At 47.1% G+C, this 19,380-nt stretch overlaps 1 protein-coding gene across 2 annotated transcripts in view; it reads left to right on the top strand.

The window, feature by feature from the left end:
* LOC115479321 (serine/threonine-protein kinase TBK1) overlaps window positions 1-19,380 on the top strand; it is a 157,657-nt gene that overhangs the window by 30,459 nt on the left and 107,818 nt on the right. For both annotated transcript variants that reach the window (XM_030217196.1, XM_030217197.1), the window contains exon 2: window positions 488-607. In XM_030217196.1, coding sequence (XP_030073056.1) covers window positions 521-607 — 87 coding nt within the window. In that variant the 5' untranslated portion in view covers window positions 488-520. The remainder of the gene's footprint in view (window positions 1-487; window positions 608-19,380) is intronic.

Genomic DNA, 19,380 nt, shown 5'->3' with positions numbered 1-19,380 from the left:
GAGTTTTTGGGTTTTTATTTTTTAAAATAAAAGATACATTTGCAGTTCAGCTTATTTTATCATCTTGCTAAGCCATTGCTGGATTTATTTGGGGTTTTTTTCCTAATGTTTTCTTTGTATTTTGCTACTGAGCTTTTGCTTTATGTAAGAGTTGAAGAGGATATTTAAATAAGGTAGCTGATTTGCATTGTGGGCAAGAACAACTGGTGCTCTTCAGGTTTTATTTCAATATCATATGCAGGGTTATATCGGCTTAAATTAAAAAAAAAAACAACAACCCGGCAGTTAAAAATGTAAGTGCTTTTCTACTTATCACGATTTTCTATGTCCAATAAATAAATTTTAACACGTATGAAAAAAAAATATGTAAAGCTTATATGTATATTCTGATAGAAGAAAGGGAAATTGGAGTTGAATGTCTGTTTTAATGCTTATATGTTTGTTGTTTGTGTGAATAATATGCATGCTATTTTTATTTTCTGTTTAGTTTGACGTGAGAGCCATTTAAGCAGGAGCAGACATGCAGAGCACGGCCAATTACCTTTGGCAACTCTCTGATATCCTAGGACAAGGAGCTACGGCAAATGTTTTTAGAGGACGAAACAAGGTTTGTATGAAAAATTAAAACTGCAGATTACATGGCTTTTTTGGTGGAAGTCTTTTTCTAATGGTCTTTTTAAACATAGTAACATAGTAGATGACGGCAGAAAACGACCTGCACGGTCCATCCAGTCTGCCCAACTCATATGTGCTACTTTTACCTTACCTTGATTTGTATCTGCCATTTTCAGGGCACAGACCGTAGAAGTCTGCCCAGAAGTAGCCCCCGCCTCCCATCACCGGCTTCTGAGGATCCATTTCTTCCGAACTGGATTCCTTTATGTTTAGCAAATGCCACCATGAGCTTCTTGGGCACACTAATTCTAGGGGATTTTAACACTCACATAGATAACATGTTGGGTATTTTACTTCCCTCTTAATAGACCTAGGCCTGACTCAACATATCACAGTCCTCACACACTCTGCAGGACATATTCTTGATTTAGTTATAACAAACCATAATTCTTCATGAAGCTTATTCTTGATTTAGTTATAACAAACCATAATTCTTCATGAAGCTTATTCAGGATTGTCCATATCTCTACTATAATAAAAAGCACCTCCAACATTCTGAAGCTGACTGTGGCACACTTGAAGTGAAGCGTTTGTAAGGTTCGTCAGTCTGTCACCATCTCTCTGTCCTGCCCTCGCGTCGAAACGTGATGACGTCGAGGGCGGAACAGTGAGAGGGAAGGGCACGTCACACCCATGAGGGTGCCGTCGTTCCTCCCTCCCTTCCCGTTCCAGGCCCCCTCCGATTTTTAAAAGTCATCTTCACTTACCAAGTCAGGGTTACGGTGACCAGCAGCAGCGGTAAAACGCGTGCAGGCTCGGCCCTTCTCTCTCTCTCTCTCTCTCTCTCAGTTGTGGTCCTGCCCTCATTTCCTGTTTCCACAAGGGTGGGACCACAGCTGAGAAAGAGAGAGAAGGGCTGAGCCTGCACGTGTTTTACCGCTGCTGGCCGCCGCCGTAACCCTGACTTGGTAAGTGAAGATGACTTTTAAAAATAGGAGAGAGGGAGGAGGGAGAACCCTGGAACTGTGAGGATGGGTGGGAGGGAGGGAGGGAACCCTGAAACTCGGAGGGAGGGAGGGGGACGACCCTGGAACTTGGAGGGAGGGAGGAGACGACCCTGGAACTGGGAGGAAGGGGATGACGACTCAAACTCGGAGGAACGGAGTGAGGGGGGACAGTGGAACTGGGAGGGAGGGGCCCCTGGCATACACTCTCAATCTCACACACACACTGTCTCTCTCTTACATACACACTCGCACCCAGTCTCACTCTCTCTCTGTCACACACACTCGCACGTTCACTCTCTCTCACACAGTCACTCTCATACACACTCTCTCAAACATACAAACTCCGAGGAAAACCTTGCTAGCGCCCATTTCATTTCTTTGAGAAATGGGCCTTTTTTGCTAGTTCATAAATAAATAGCAGTGTTTGTTGTGTGAACTTAGAAGTAGCTTAATATCTGCATTGGGTGAAATGGAGTGATATCAATTGGTTCCTCCCCCCCCCCCTTTTTTTTCACATAAAAAAGTAATATAATTATTGCATCCTTAATTTCTGGTACAATTAGGTGGAAGCTCAGAATCAAACTTTTTATAAAAGTTCACTGGAAAGACATTTGGCCTCACTCTTAAGAAATCTTGACAAAGCCTTTTGTAGTTCACTGTAATTTGTACAGTTAGTAAATGGATTTGGTCCTTCATAGTTTGACTAAGATAGGGCAGCTAATTTTACTGAGTTCCCTATCTGAATAAGTTCAACTTGGCAAATGGTACATTTCTTCCTGGAGGTATCCACAATGTATGATTGAAATGGTCAGTAGGTGAATCTGTGTCACTGAAGTATTGCTGGGGTCTTTTTTTCTTTTCTGGATGTTAGGGTTTTCTCCAAGGTAACTAAGAAAGTTCTTTCTTTCTGTATATGGTTCCCCTTTTTGATACCTGGAATCAATTGTCAGTCTCTGCTGTACTCCACTCATGTTTTCATGTTCTCCACTGGGCAGGTAGATGGGTAGATCTTTCTTCCTTTCTTGACAGTGTGACACTGGATGGATTACCTATTAAAGATCTGTTATTTTCATTCTTCGGGGACAAGCAGGCCTTCCTATTCTCATATCTGGGTGATGTCATCTGATAGAGCCCGGTGCGGATGCTGAATAGCAAATACAGTAGAAAATTCTACCACGTCCCACTGCATGTGCACTGGTATATTCTCGCCTGATGTGTGAGCACGGGTCCTCCAGTCAGTTGAAAAAGCAAAAGCCTACCATTAAATTCAATTCCTAGAGGAGGTGGGAGTGTATATGAGAATAATCATCCTGCTGTCCTTGGAGAACACCAGCTACAAGCAGGCCTTCCTATTCTCACATCTGGGAATCCCTAGCTACCAGGCTCACCAAAAACAAAAAAGCTAGGATAATTGAGTCCCGGAACATCGAGACTAAAACCTCAATCAACTTTAACCTATATACATACTAGCTGTGTAGGTGCAGCCTTGAACAGAATAAAACAGGGCCTAGGAGGGTGGAGTTGGATTCTAGACACCGAACAAATTCCTTACTGGTGTTCTGGGCCATTGTTCCTATTTTTCAGATGAACAGGGATAAGGCAGATACTCCATCTACTTCATTGTCCCAAAGAAGGAAGGCATCTTTCGTCTGGTCTTACATCTCAAAAGGTCTAAACCACCCTTTCCCAACCCAGTCCTTGTGGCATACTTAGTCCCATCGGGTTTTCAGGATATCCACAATGAATATGCATGAGAGAGATTTGCATGCACTGCCTCAATTGAATGCAAATCTAACTCATGAATGTTCATTGTGGATATCTTGAAAACCCGATGGGACTAGCTGTGCCCCAAGGACTGGGTTGGGAATGGCTACCTCCGAATATCCCAGTTTTGCATGGAGACACTGACTGTCATTAGCCTCGGTTCAAGTGAGAGAGAATTTATCACCACCCTCGATGTCAAGGAGGTGCACTTTTGTATACCCATATGGCCGCCACATCAGAGGTTTCTGTGTTTTGCGGTACTGGGCTGTCGCTTCCAGTTTCAGGGCTTCGTCCTTTTGTCTTCTTACGGCTCCAAGAACATTTATCAAGGTTGTAGTGGTGGTGGCAGCCTTCCTTTGGTGCCAGGGAAACAAGATTTCACCCATATCTGGAAGACTAGCTCATTCATTCGGTGTCGTATTCGGACAGCGTGGTCTTACTTTCATTATTTCAGTGACTACATTTTAAAAGGAGCACTATTTTCTCCAAATAATTTTTATTGTACAAAATTGCTTGATATAAGTGAAATAAATGTACACTATAACCATAGCAAATAAAACATGTATGAAAAGAATTAACATTTGTTGTCAAACATTGCTTATACAAGCAATCTTGATGTTGAATTTCTACCCAAATAGAAATTCAGATTTTCGTTTGTTGTTTTTGATCAGTAAATTAGTTAAGCTTAATACCTCATACCAAATATCAAAGCAGATTACAGCCAACAAATATACCTATAAAATACAAATTTAAACTATGCACTTCATAACCTTCAATAGACCTGCATGAAAAACTAAGGGCCAGGTTTTCAGCCGATGAAGTGACCATTCTATATTAAGCGTCAGTAATTATACAGGTTGTGCCATCACTGGTGCTTGTGTTTTCTGTTTAGTTAAATCTGCTGTGTGGCGGGTCAAAACAAAACAGTGGCTGAATATCACTGCTATCTAGGTAATGAATAGTTAAGCTCTGGAACTCATTGCCGGAGGGTGTAGTAACAGCGGTTAGTGTATGTGGGTTTAAAAAAGTTTTGGATACGTTCTTGGAGGAAAACTCCATAGTCTGCTATTGAGACAGATACGGGGAAGCATGGAACGTTGCTACTTTTTTGGGATTCTGCATGGAATGTTGCTAATTGGGTTTCTGCTATGTTCTGACTTGGATTGGCCACTGTTGGAAGCAGGATACTGGGCTAGATTGATCATTGGTCTGATCTAGTATGGCTATTCTTATGCTGTTATGTCTGTCTTCTGCAGTTGTTGGGTTGGGCGATCAATTTCGAGAAGAGCAAACTAACTATTGCAGACGCTGGAGTATCTGGGTGTTCCGTTCGACACATGGGAGAGGATCTTCCTCGTGGAGTTCAGGAGGTTGAAGCTGGTTCAACAGATTTGTCTTCTCCTTATTCAGGGCAGGCTCAGGGTCTTTGACTGTGTCCAGGGTCTGGGGTCAATGATGGCAGCGATGGAAGTGGTGTTACTGGCAAGGGCTCACATGCAGCCATTACAAGAATCTCTTCCCAGCTGCTGGTCTCCAGTGACGTAGAAGTACAACCTTCATCTTCCTTGGACGCTAGTTGGCAGACAGAGTATGCAGTGGTGGTTGTCTCCCAGGAATTTGTTCATCAGAGCTCCCTTTCCAATAACACAGTGTGGAGGTAGTGCCAGCATACTCCAGCAAGTCAGGTTGAGGAGTTCATTACAAGTTTTTTTTTTTTTTTTTTTTTCTTTTTCTTTCACAGGGCACTTGGATGGAACAGGAGTCTCGGTAGTCAATAAATCACTTGGAGCTCAGGGCAGTACAGAATGCCTTACGTGAGGGACCCACAGTTGTCAGGTGGAGGCAGCATATCTAATGAACTGTGTGGAGAAAATCTTCTCTGCTTGTTGGCTGCTCCCATCACTGGGTCCTTGAATGTGGAAGCAGACTTTCTTAACAGGCACTCCTTGGTTCTGGGTTAATGTGAACTATCCAGCTAGAGTTTTCAGCTGATAGTGGATCGATGTGGTTCTCTGCTTCTTGATTTGATGGTGACAAAAAAGAATGCCAATGTGCCCAAGTTCTTCAGCCATCTGAAAGAACTGGATTTGATGGGGATCGATGCCCTACTTCAGCCCTGGCAAGAGACACTTCTATATGTCTTCCCTCCTTGGCCCATGGTAGGCCACATGTTGAAAAGGATCATGTTGCACCGAGGTTGAATAATTCTCATAGCCCCAGATTGGCCATAGAGGCTATGGTACATGGACCTGATTCGACTGCCGGAAGGGGGTCCTCTCCATCTTCCGTGGGTACGTGGCTTACTGAAGCAAGATCTGGTGCTTATGGAAGGTCCGTGCCCCTTTTGGTCTTATGACTTGGCCATTGAAAACGCTCTGTTTAGACGAAAAGATTATTCTGATTTGGTCACTGCTACCTTGCTTCAGGCTCGTAAACTCTCTAAATCCAGGATGTATACGAGGGTGTGGAGACATTTGAGTGCTAGTGTTCTGAGGTGGGACTTTTTTCCCTTTCTTTTCAGATTGGGCACATTCTAACTTTTCTCCAGGCAGGCCTTCAGAAAGGTTGGGTTGTTTAAAAGTTCAGGTTATGGCTTTGACCTGTTTCATTGCTATCTAAAGAAAACATCTCTGTGGTTCACCTGGATATCGTTCAATTCTTGCGGGGAGTGTGCCGCTTGCGGCCTCCCTTTTGTATGCTATGTCCAGAATGGAACCTTTAATTTAGTCCTTTGGGCTCTTCAGAAGCCTCCTTTTGAGCCACTTCACACAGAGAGAAAAATAAACTTTTAGGCCCTTCCTGTGATGCCTCCAAAAGTGAAGCTATGTGGAAGGCATCTTTAAAAGATCTCGCACTAAAGACAGTATTTTTGGTGGCTATTAGGTTGACATGTAGGGTTTTGGAGCTTCAAGTTCTCTTGTCGGGATTTTCCTTTTTTCACTTTTTGCAGATGGGGGTCTGCCTGCGCAAAGTTAATTCCTTTCTTCCAAAAGTGGTATCGACAGTGTGCAGAGTCCTCATTGGATATCTGGAAGTCACGAATTAGTTTTGCAAATTGGAGAGACCTTTTATGCTTTTGTAAACAGAGGCTTGGCCTCATGGCTTCCAAGCCCACAATTGCTGGATGGCTGATGGAGACTACCACATCAGCTTATTTGCTTGTGGGGAAGCAGGCTGCTAAGGGCTGATGCTAGGGTTTCTGGCGCTCTCCTGCAGCCTATTAGTCAGTGCTCCTACTCATCCAGGGGCGGGATCACTATGGCTCTGCCCCTACAGTAGTCACACCCACAGTAGCCACACCCCTTTTACCGGCCATATAAACAGGCATCATTGAAAATATTACACCAGTATAGGAGAAGAAAAGTAACTTGGGTCTTTTTGTTTTCATTATAAATAATTTCTGTAAGCTGTTACAGCTCCAGTATACCCAAAATGACACAAACCAAATTAGCATACAGACCAGGAATTAGGAGAACAGTCTTGCCAAACCTGAAACAATATGTTATCAAAATCTCAGAACCTAACAAACAGATCCCTATTCAGACACTTGGCCTTGCAGTCACACATGCAGAACAGAGATAGCAAAAATAAACCTGAAATCCTAAGAAGTTAGACTTTGCATGCAGCACAATACCAGAAAAACAGAAAGAAACACATTGCTATACATTGCAAAATAAGACAGCAGATGTAAATTCTCAAAGTGGACATATTCCAAACACTAAAATGAAAATAAAATGGGTTTTTTTTTCTACCTTTGTTGTCTGGTGACTTTGTTTTTCTGATCATTCTGGTCCCGGTATCTGATTCTGCTGCTCTCTATCTGTTCTCTTAACTTCATTTCCAGGGCTTCTTTTCCATTTATTTCTTTACTTTCCTCCTTTCTTCTTCATTTTTTGCCTTACATTCAGAAGTAAAAGCTAGGTCCTCCGCAGACTTGACTGCAGCAAGTATAGAGTGGATCCAGCTTCTGCCTATTTTCTCCATCCATGTGCAGTTTTCTCCTCTTTCTTTTCCCTCATCTCCATCAGTATACATCTCCTTCCTCTCTCTTCCCTCCCCTCCATCCATATGCATCTCCTTCCTCCATCCATGTCCAGAATTTCTCCTGCCCTCCCTTCCATCCATGTCCATGAACTCTCCTTTCTCCCCTGCCCTCTCCTCCATCTCTATCAAGCAATTCTCCTCTCTCCCTGGGCCCTGCCCTCCCCTCCATGTCCAGTGATTTCTTCTCTCTCCCCTGCCATCCCCCCCATCCATGTCCAGTGACTCGCCCCAGCCTCAACTGCCCCCCTTTTCAGCCCTCGCGTTCTGGTTCTAACCCCAGCCCCACCTGCCTGCTCTCTTCTCCCCCAACATCCCCCTTTTTGTTCCTGCCGCTCTGTGGTGTTTAAATCTTTTATTTTACCTGAAGTCGCAGCGGTGCCGACTTCAGTAAAAACAACGGGCTCGTCTCTAGCCTTCCCTTCCCTCTCCGTGTCCCGCCCTCGTGGAAAGAGGAAATTACATCAGAAGCAGGCAGGACATTAAGAGGGAAGGGAAGGCTAGAGACGAGACTGTTACTTCACTGCCATTGGCGCCACTGCGACTTCAGGTAAAATAAAAGATTTAAACTCTCCAGATCGACAGGAATGAAAGGAGGGCTGTCGGGGAGCTGAGGGCGGGCAGGTGGGATCCGACAGTTGCCTGCAGGTGAGCCGCCTGGAAGACGGTAAGCGTTGCGCCCTCCAGAGGTCAGCACCCCCCTGCCATAGCACCCACCTGCCATGCTTACCTCGCTTACTGGGTTCCGCCGGCCCTGGCCATGCTGGCTCATTCTACAAGGCATACAGCGACATCTTGGGCGGGATACTACCTTATTGTCTCTGGCGGATATTTGCAAGGAAGCAACGTGGTTGACACTGCATACCTTTGCCAAGCAGTAAAGGGTGGACGTTGCTGTGCGCTCGGAAGCCAGGTTTTGGGCTTCAGTCCTCAGGGCAGCAGCTTCAGGATCCCACTCACCCTAGGGATTGCTTTTGAACATCCTACCTACTACTACTACTACTATTTAGCATTTCTATAGCGCTACAAGGCATACGCAGCGCTGCACAAACATAGAAGAAAGACAGTCTCTGCTCAAAGAGCTTACAATCTAATAGACAAAAAATAAATAAAGTAAGCAAATCAAATCAATTAATGTGAACGGGAAGGAAGAGAGGAGGGTAGGTGGAGGCGAGTGGTTACAAGTGGTTACGAGTCGAAAGCAATGTTAAAGAGGTGGGCTTTCAGTCTAGATTTAAAGGTGGCCAAGGATGGGGCAAGACGTAGGGGCTCAGGAAGTTTATTCCAGGCGTAGGGTGCAGCGAGACAGAAGGCGCGATGTCTGGAGTTGGCAGTAGTGGAGAAGGGAACAGATAAGAAGGATTTATCCATGGAGTGGAGTGCACGGGAAGGGGTGTAGGGAAGGACGAGTGTGGAGAGATACTGGGGAGCAGCAGAGTGAATACATTTATAGGTTAGTAGAAGAAGTTTGAACAGGATGCGAAAACGGATAGGGAGCCAGTGAAGGGTCTTGAGGAGAGGGGTAGTATGAGTAAAGCGACCCTGGCGGAAGACGAGACGGGCAGCAGAGTTTTGAACCGACTGGAGAGGGGAGAGGTGACTAAGTGGGAGGCCAGCAAGAAGCAGATTGCAGTAGTCTAAACGAGAGGTGACAAGGGTGTGGATGAGGGTTTTGGTAGAGTGCTCGGAAAGAAAGGGGCGGATTTTACGGATGTTGTAAAGAAAGAACGACAGGTTTTGGTGGTCTGCTGGATATGAGCAGAGAAGGAGAGAGAAGAGTCAAAGATGACCCCAAGGTTTCGAGCTGAGGAGACAGGGAGAATGAGAGAGCCATCAACAGAAATAGAAAACGGGGGGAGCGGGGAGGTGGGTTTGGGGGGGAAAATGAGAAGCTCAGTTTTGGTCATATTTAATTTCAGGTGGCGTTGAGACATCCAGGCAGCAATGTCAGACAAGCACGCTGAAACTTTGGTTTGGATGCAAGGTGAGATATCAGGGGTAGAAAGGTAGATTTGGGAGTCATCAGCATAGAGATGGTAGGAAAAGCCATGGGATGAGATTAATGAACCAAGGGAAGAAGTGTAGATAGAAAAGAGGAGGGGACCAAGAACAGAACCCTGGGGTACGCCGACAGGCAGAGGGATAGAAGTAGAAGAGGATCCACCAGAGTGAACACTAAAGGTGCGGAGGGAGAGGTAGGAAGAGAACCAGGAAAGGACAGAGCCCTGGAATCCAAGTGAGGACAGGGTATCGAGAAGTATGCTGTGATCGACAGTGTCAAAAGCAGCGGAAAGATCAAGAAGAATGAGGATGGAATATTGACCTCTGGATTTAGCCAGTAATAGGTCATTGGAGACTTTAGTAAGCGCAGTTTCGGTTGAGTGGAGAGGGCGAAAACCAGATTGTAATGGGTCAAGAATAGCATGTGAGGAGAGAAAATCAAGGCAGCGGCGGTGAACAGCACGCTCAAGTAATTTGGAGAGAAAAGGAAGGAGGGAGATGGGTCGGTAATTAGAGGGACAAGTAGGGTCAAGTGAAGGCTTCTTAAGGAGAGGTGTGACCACAGCATGTTTAAAGGCAGCAGGGACAGTCGCAGTGGAAAGTGAGAGGTTGAGAATGTGACAGATAAAAGGAATAAGAGCAGGAGAGATGGCATTAAGAAGGTGGGTGGGAATGGGATCAGAGGAACAGGTGGTACATTTTGAGGAAGAAAGGAGAAGTGTAGTTTCCTCAATAGTAACTTCAGGAAAGGAGGAAAGGGAATGAGGGGAAGGAGAGAGAGGGGAACGGACTAGTGGAGGGAGAGCTGGTGAGGTAGAGAAAGCAAGGTTTATCTTTTGAACCTTGTTGTGAAAGAATTCAGCAAGAGTCTGAGGAGATAATGAAGGGGGAGTTGGGGGAGGGGGCACCTTGAGGAGAGAGTTCAATGTGGTGAAGAGAAGTCGAGGATTAGAGCCAAGAGAGTTGGTCAGTTGGATATAATAATCCTGTTTGGCACGTAAAAGAGCAGATTGGAAGGAGGTCAGCATGAACTTAAAGTGTAAGAAATCAGCAAGGGCCCGAGATTTCCTACCGGTTCTGAAGTAGTGGAAAGCTACGTAATGGAAGTAGAAATTGGATTATACCTGATAATTTTCTTTCCATTAGTCTTGTACAGTATTCCAGAGGACTGCTTGAGGTTTCTCATGTTTAGTTTGTGCGTAGTAGTGGGTCAAATAATGACTGTCACCTTACATGATGCTTCCTGTATATCTCTTGTTCTGTACAAGTTGTTCAGAAATGAGAGGTCCATGCATGTTTTCTCATCTGGTTAGTGTTAGATTAGTGGGTTGTTTAAGGTTGTTGAATTTATTTTGAGTTTCTCCTTACTGCTTGTCTACGTAAATACTGAGGAACTGGACGGGATGCCAAGAGAGATGTTTCAGCTCAGTTTCCAATTCTCTATCTCCACCTGCTGACTGATGGACTCAACTATCCCCACAGGTAGTCTGGAATAGTTGGAAGGATTAATGGAAAGAAAATTATCAGGTAAGACCTAGTTGTCCATATACCTCCCCAGCCCTTTCTCCATTTAGGAATACATACAACCACGTCTCTTTCCTCCCCCCATGGTATCCCTGTACTTCACCTGTGGCACCTTAGGTTTGTTCTCCTTCTCTCCTATTCTCCTTGTTCCCTGTACCTTTGGCGCACACACCCCTTTTGTAGGTATTCCCTCCTCAGCTTGGCTTTTTAATCTCCTCTTGTCCTTTGCTGACTGAGCTCTCCCCTCCCCCTTGCATGCACCGCCCAGTTTATCCCATTCATTTCCTCCCCGCCTCCTGACACTCAACACAAGCAGTGGAGCAGGAGGAGAGGAGAGCAGCTGCTTCCATTACGAGTGGGTTGTGTCCATCAGCCAGCAGGGGGAGATAGAGAGCACTGAAAAACCATAGTGCCTCATGGCCAGCTAGCTCCATCTGCCTCTTCAGTATTCTCTATCTCCCCAGCAGGGTGGTTGCTGCTTGTTCAAGCTCCTTCAGAAAATCTGCCTGGGGTGGCTCCTGTGCTTTTGCCAGTTGTAGCAGGGGTGTTGTGGCTGATGGTGCCCACTTTAAATGCAAATAAGTTAGCCCTTTCCCTGCCTTACCTGGCCTTCGATGTGGAAGTAGACAAATAGGCAAGCCCTGTCCCTGTCTTTGCCCACACTGTGGATGCAGGCACATAGGTTCGCCCTTTCCCTGCCTTTCCCACGCTACTGATCCTCCGGAGTTGGAAATTTGCCTCTTTCGCTGTTGCCTCAAACTTTCCTCACAGCGTAAAAAAAAAAAAGTTGCGTCGCGCTTTGGTGCTGCGATTCCAGCAAAGAGGTTTTCTTCTGATTGTGCAGCGTGACCGGAGCTCGGAGACTCAGTCTTGTGAGGTAAGAGCATTTGGTATCTCCTCCGGGGAGGGCCCGCATTCGGGACGATTTTGCTGCGAATCCACCATTTTGAATTTCTGCCGCTTTCTGCGATGGCTGCTGAGAAAGTAAAGCGCTGTTCCGTTTGTGGCAAGCGCAAATCTGCAGCGGGGCTCTGTAAGGCGTGCTTTTCAGATGGAAGAGCCGGCCCGAGCATGGCAAGTGATGTTCCTTCCCGCTCCGTGGAGCTGGCAGCGGGCGCCATTTTGGAACAGCATAGCGCAATCCCCGCTGAGGCGGAGGGGTTTGAGCCTGGAAGGGCGCCTCGTGTAGAGGCTAATAAAAGAGCTGTTTCCCCCAGACTGGAACCGGGAGGCCAGGGTGAGCCATTTTCCCCTGAATTTGTTTTATTGCTGGACCTCCGGTGGATTCTGGTAGAGGATCCCCTGCTGTTACCTCTGGTACCGAACCTGTTGTCACAGGGCCCGGTGACCATGGAGGACGCCTGCTGCTTTGGTCTTACGGCATGGCTATTGAGAGGGCGAAATTGAGAGACAAGGGATATTCCAGTAAAGTCATTTCCACTTTCCTACAGGCCTGCAAGCGTTCCACTTCTGTGGCTTATGCCAGGGTTTGGCGCCAATTTGAGGCTTGGTGTGCTTCTAAAGCGATCACACCCATGCGGGCTTCTGTCTCGCCGATACTTGACTTTTTGCAGGATGGTTTAAAAAAAGGCTTGGCCTATAATTCCCTGTGTGTTCAAGTGGCAGCCTTAGCATGTTTTCGAGGGAAGGTCTCTGGCCTCTCTCTGGCTGCTTGCCCGGATGTGACACGGTTTCAGAGGGGTGCTTCGGCTCCGTCCTCCCATGAGGGCTCCATGTCCGGCCTGGAACCTGGGGTTAGTTTTAAAGGCCCTTCAGTGTTCGCCCTTCAAGCCGCTTAGGCGAGCTTCGGAGAAGGGTGTGACCTTAAAGATGGTCTTTTTGGTGGCCGTGACATCGGCGAGAAGGGTATCTGAGTTCCAGGCGCTGTCCTGTCGAGACCCATTTCTGCAATTCTCAGAGTCCGGAGTAATGGTACGTACGGTGCCTTCCTTCATGCCTAAGGTGGTTTCAGCGTTTCACCTAAACCAACCTATTTTCCTGCCCTCCTTTTCTAAAGAGGAGTTTCCAGAAGCCTATGGGCAGTTGCACCTTCTGGATGTGTGAAGGGCTCTGTTGCAATATCTGCACATGTCAAATGCCTTCAGGACCTCTGACCATCTTTTTGTTCTTTTGTCAGGTTCGCGCAGAGGGCCTCCAGTGTCTAAGGCCACTATAGCCCGTTGGCTCAAAGAAGCTATCTTTTCAGCATATCTGCTATCTGGCCGGCCTCCGCCTGAAGCTTTTAAGGCACATTTCAGAGAGCGATTTCCTCTTCTTGGGCTGAAACTGGAGCACTCTCTCTTCAAGAGATATGTAGTGCAGCTACTTGGGCTTCTAAGCTCTCATTTGCCCGACATTACAGGCTGGATGTGGCTGCCAGGAGAGACGCGCATTTTGGAGCACAAGTGCTGGCGCGTGGTGTGGCTTGTTCCCACCCTATCTAGCGATTGCTTTGATACATTCCACTCATAATGGATTCATCTGCTTGATGACAAGGAATGGAAAATTAGGTTCTTACCTTGGTAATTTTCTTTCCTTTAGTCATAGCAGATGAATCCATGAGCCCTCCCTCAGTAGTTCATTATGTGATTTATGTTACTTTATGTTCAGTTTTTCTTGTAGATATGTTCCCTCATTGGGAGAAGTTGGAAAACAGTCTTCAGGTTTCTGTTCAGTTATAGGAGGATGAGTTCATTCCTTCCAGGAGGGATGAGTCCATTCCTTCCTTTGACTTATAGCTCCAGTTTTGGGGCATTCATCCGCTGTGAGGAAAGTTCATGTTATTATGCTTTGCGATGTAACACTGCTTTGGAAGCTTCAGAAGGGGGCTAAATAATGAGTTCATCATAATTAATGTGCAACCCTACTTATAAATGTTATGTCTGTTAGAGAAAAAAACATGTAATGTTTGCTCTGTGGCTTCCTCACTTCCCAGATAAAATATAAGCTCAGATTTAAAGCCCTTCTGCTTGAGACCCTCATTACTGAAGTTAGGAGGATTTGTTCAGCTATGAACTGAGGAATACACCCCTGACCTTCAGAAAGAAAGAAAGTTTTAGCAATTTATGTTCCATGTGTTTGTAATATTTTTTGGGCTTACTGGTTTCAGCTCCCCTAGGTCATTAATGTTTCACATGTATTCATATTCATCATTTGAAAATAATTTTGAGAAGCTTTGTAGACATAATCCCATTTTTTTTTTTCTGTGTATATGTGTAGCACACGCCCATTTTACAGACAGTGGTTTTAGAAAAGTGTTGAGGAAAGAACTGTTTTAAATGCAATAATACTTTCCAAAATGAAGAATTAGCATAAGCAGATATATTTGGAGGTATTATATAATTCCTTTTTTTTCTCTCACTGTATCTGCATTGAAAATATACATGTTGCACATACTAAAATCATGATCTGTAACTTACTTCTGGGAGAATTCTGTGCAACATTTTATTGTTTAAAATTCTTCATTCTTTATTTGTAATTTGTTTTTGTGTAGAATTCCCACAGCATAACAGCCTGGTCCCTCTGTGCCCCAGGACTGACATCCCCCCCACAAGCTTTTTCCCAGCTCAGGCTGCCCCCCCCCCCCCCCACACACACACACAGCAGAAGTCTCATTCACAACTAGATACAGCCCTTCCCTAAGCTTGATGTTCAGTTTTCAGTTTCGCTGTTTCTAATGTGGACAGCCCCAGCTTTTTTTTTCTATATCCATCCCCTAGGCAAGATTCCCCCCCCCCCCAAGTCCTTTCTCCATCCCCCTCTGAAATCTCTCCTATGGGCTCCCACATCTCCATAGCCCTCTCTCAGCCCTCTTTCCATCCCATGTCTCTTTTATCACACATTCCCCCAGCACACTCTGCTCCTGAAATACCTCTTGTCCACCCCCCCCCCCGGTGTATATATTCTCATAATGTTCTGTTAGAAATTCATCCCCCCCCCACACACCCATAGTCTCCTCTGTCAGCCCTCCCTAGATAGATCCCATTATAATTCTGTCAGTCCTCACACCCCTGGGTAAATGTCTCCAAGCAGTGTCCTCCTGGTTAGAGCAACCTGTTACTACTTAATACCAGTAAATGTGAAGCTATCCATTTTCCCAGGCCCATTGTACTACTGCTTCCTTGCCCCTTTTTGGGTCTCATCCTGTTCTGCTCCCGGAGTGTCTGTATTCTGAGTGATGCTAAACTTTCATTTAAACTGCAGATTGATACTGTTGTCTGCTCCTGCTTCTTTGCATCATATCTGATTTGCTCATTCAGTCAAATCATTCTTATCACAGAAAGTAATCTGTAGTCTGATCATCTCTTTGGTGTTTTCTCACCTAGATTACTGTAATTCTCTTTTTCTTTAGCCTTAGCAGCAAATGAATCCAGGAACTGGTGAGTTATATCCGCGTGGAGATAGAGAACATTGAGAGAAGGTAGTGACTCTGGACATCCAGCTCCTTTCCTCTTCAGTATATCTCTATCTCCAGCAGGTGGTGGACGGATTTCTTCCAGCTCCTAGATTCTACCCTTTGGGAGGCTCCTGGGCTTTGCCAGTTGAGCAGGGGGTGTATGGCTGAAGGCGCCCACTTTGAAGACATACTTGAATTCAGGTCCCCGCCTTACCCCATCTCTTCCCATCTCCCAGTTGTCCCAAAGTGTGCTATTGCCTCCATTGCTTTCCTCACAGAACAAAAAAAAAAAGAAGAGGCTTCCTCTGTGGCCCTTTTTGTTGGACACTGGAGGCAAAACCCGAGTTCTGCCAGACCGGGTGTTGGGACGTTGGATCGCAGTTTTGGGCTCCTCCTGGGAGTGACTGCGGCTGTGTTGCTCTCTGAAGTGGGGTGAGTCTGTCTGTCTATATGCGCTGCAGCGTTTCCTGAGCTCCAGTGAAACAGTTAAGTGTTGCTCCCGCTGCAGCAAGAGGCGAACCACAACGGCAGTGTGCAGTGCAAACTGCTTGGAGAGCTCGGGGTCTGTAGGTTCGGTGGCATCGGCCAACTGAGTTTTCCCACGCTCCGCGTCTCAGCGCAGGCGCCATTAAGTGTCGGGGGACGCAGAGCTCTCGGCATCTCAAGCAGAGGAGCTAGGGAGGCAGGCTAGTTCTATTCCTGAGGGAGTTTTACTGGCAAGGGACGGTTCATGCAAGAGGATTTGGGGCAGACAGGGGGGACTTCTTTTCCTCTGAGTTTTTTTTACTCATGCACCGGGCTTTTTAATGACGAGGGCCCTCCCGGATGTTCACAGTTTGTCCCTGCTGCCCCCTCAGCCCAGGCGGTCTCTGTCTCTGATGGGGAGACTCCTGACCTTAAGTGCAGGAGGGTTTCTTTGGTGTCCGAAGCTGGCTCTGTAGGACCTCATTGCCCTCCCCAGTCGCTTTTTGGGGGCTCGGGGGAGTCTTTTAGGCCTTCGAGGGTGGAAGACCTAGAGGAAGGGGAGGTTCTGCAGGAGGAGCAGGACGACCCTAAGGCTGTCTGCATTTTTCATTGCAACGAGTTCCCCTCCCTCGTTACTGACATGTTACAGGCTCTGAATATTGAGGATCTGGAGGTGGCGGCGGCCTCTTCGGTTAACCTCAAAATGGCTAGAACTAGAAAGCCTGCTCAGGTTTTTCCTGTTCACGAGGCCATACAAGAACTTATTACAGCTCAGTGGACAGATCTGGATGGGAGCCTGTAGGTGGCTAGAGCTATGACTCACCTTTACCCGGTAGGGGAAACTCATCTGGGTCTTTTTGCGCTACTGAAGGTGGATGCTGTGGTAACTGCGGTTACCAAGACAACCACTCTCCCTGTAGAAGGCGGGTGGCGGCACTGAAAGATATACAGGACCACCATTTGGAGGCTTCTCTGAAGTGCTCCTTCAAGGTCTCAGCCCTTGCGCTACAGGCTGCTATATGCAGTTCATATGTGGCCAGGGCGTGTCTCTCCTGGCTACAACAAGCGGTCGAGCAGCCTCCGGATGATTCTGCCTCTCTGCCGGACTTGGCTCTTCGTATGGAGTCGGGGTTAGCTTATATGGCTGATGCCCTTTATGATTTGGTAAGGGTGTCCGCCAAGCAGATGTCGTTGACGTTCACAGCTTAGGCATTTGCTGTGGCTTTGCCATTGGTTGGCGGATATGACCTTTAAGCAGTGTCTGGTGAAATTGCCCTTTCAGGGGAAGCTCTTGTTTGGGGAGGACTTGGAAAAGATCATTAGGGATCTGGGAGATTCCAAATCCCAGCATCGTCCTGAAGACAAGCCCAACTGTTTGACCAGGAGCTCCTCTGCGATGCCTTGGTTTTGGGAAGCCCGCCGATACCATCCGAGGTGAGCCTCTGGCTTTTTTCAGCATTCCATATTTCAGCAGCGTTCCTCCTTTTTGCACTGACGAGATCCGTGGGCTCCAGCCAGAGACAAGGAGTCCAAGGACATTTGGCATAATGATGGGGCGCCAGTCCCAGTCCTCCGTTCCCAGCATAGGGGGTTGATTGTCCCTTTTCTATGAAGAGTGGACTAAAGTTACTTCAGACCAATGGGCTCTGGATTTGATCAGAGACAGGTACAGGTTGGAGTTTGCGGCACCTGTAGGGGGCGCCTTTTTGGAGTCACGCTGTTCCACAGCGGGTGGCTATGAAAGACGTGTTGTGTTTGCTGCTGCAATTGGGGGCTGTGGTGCCCATTTTGCAGTCCGAGTTTCATTCAGGTCGGTACTTGATCTGTTTCGTGGTTCCTCGGAAAGGAGGAACTTTCAACTTACGCAAAATAAAGGAGTCTCTGAGAGTGCGGCATTTCCACATGGAAACGTTATGATCCGTCATAGCGGCAGTTCTGCTGGGGGAGTTCCTCACATCACTGGATCTCAAGGAGGCATATTTGCATATTCCAATTTGGCCTCATCAGCGATTTTTGCGCTTCTCAATTCTGGGCTGGCATTTTCAATCCTGTACCTTGCTGTTTGGCCTGGCCATGGCACCTCACATTTTCTCCAAGGTAATGGTGGTGGTGGCCGCATTTTTGCGGAGAGAAGGGGTCAGAGTTTATGTGTACCTATATGATTGGCTAATCTGGGCGGATTCAGAGCAGGAGAGTCGGCTAGTTACAGACCGGGTAATCGAAGTCCTGCAGTCTCTTGGATGGGCAGTCAAAATTTCCAAAAGTCATCTAACTCCCTCCCAGTCTCTCAAATATTTGGGAGTTTGCTTCGACATGGCCTTAGGCTGTGTCTTTCTTCCTGACAGCAGGTGCCTCAAGCTGCAGAGTCGGGCGTGCCTCGGCCCCAGGCTTTGGATTATGTGCAAGTACTCAGGTTGATGGTGGCCACCCTGGAGGTTGTGCCGTGGGCGAGGTTGCATGCTCCAACATGCCTTGCTGAATCGCTAGTCTCCGATGTCTCTGGAGTATCAGCGGCGACTGCCTTTGGTTCCTGCAGCAAGACGCAGCATGGGTTTGGTGGCTCTCCCACGACAACCTGCGGCAGGGTATGCCACTGGCAGCCCACCAATGGCTTCTGGTGATCATGGATACCAGCCTTTTGGGATGGGGGGGGGGGCTCATTGCCTCAACCACTATGCTCAGGGTCAGTGGATAGCTATGGAGGCGGGGTGGTCCATCAGTCGACTGGAACTAAGGGCCGTTCTCCAAGCCTTCCTAGCATTCCAGAAGACCATGGAGGGACGAGTGGTCCGAGTTCTCTCCGACAATACAACGGCTGTGGCCTACATCAACTGCCAGGGGGGCACTCAGAGCAGAGCGGTGGCCAGCATTCTGAGTTGGGCGGAGCGTCACCTGCTTCTCTTATCAGTGGCCCACATTGCTGAGCAAAGCAATGTGCAGGCCGATTTTCTCAGCTGGCATCACCTTGATTCGACGGAGTGGGAGCTGGTGTTGGAGGCATTTCGGCAGATTTGTTGCAAGTGGAGGACTCAGGGGATCGACCTCATGGCATCCAGGACAGACGTCAAGGTGCAACACTTCTTCAGCAGGGTTGGATACCCTGTCTCAACCGTGGCCGTTGTCAACACTCATGTATGTGTTTCCGCCGTGGCTCTTTATAGGGCGGGTTCTTCACTGGATTCGACTTCACCAGGGATTGGTTATTCTGGTGGCTCTGGATTGGCTCCTTTGGCCTTGGTATGCGGATCTCATGCGGTTACTGGTGGAGGCTCCGTTTTGGCTCCCTTTGTTGCCAGGCCTCCTGCACCAGGGTCCAGTGACTGTGGAAGATCCCTGTCGCTTTGGTTTTACAGCTTGACTCTTGAAAGGTCGAGGTTGAGGAAGAAGGGGTACTCTGATGAGATCATTGTTACTTTGCTGCGAGCCCAGAAACGGTTCAGTACTGTGGCCTATGCCTGGATTTGGCGTACCTTTGAGTCTTGGTGTGCTGCTCATGTTTGGTCGGCATTGCAGGTCTCTGTTTCACAGATGTTGGCCTTTTTGCAGGACAGCTTGCAGAAAGGCCTA

This window comes from Microcaecilia unicolor, chromosome 10 (genome assembly GCF_901765095.1).
Source record: "Microcaecilia unicolor chromosome 10, aMicUni1.1, whole genome shotgun sequence".
In the NCBI taxonomy this organism is placed as follows: Eukaryota; Metazoa; Chordata; class Amphibia; order Gymnophiona; family Siphonopidae; genus Microcaecilia; species Microcaecilia unicolor.
Note: the sequence above shows the minus strand (reverse complement) of the source record. Positions and strands in the feature narration are given on the sequence as shown.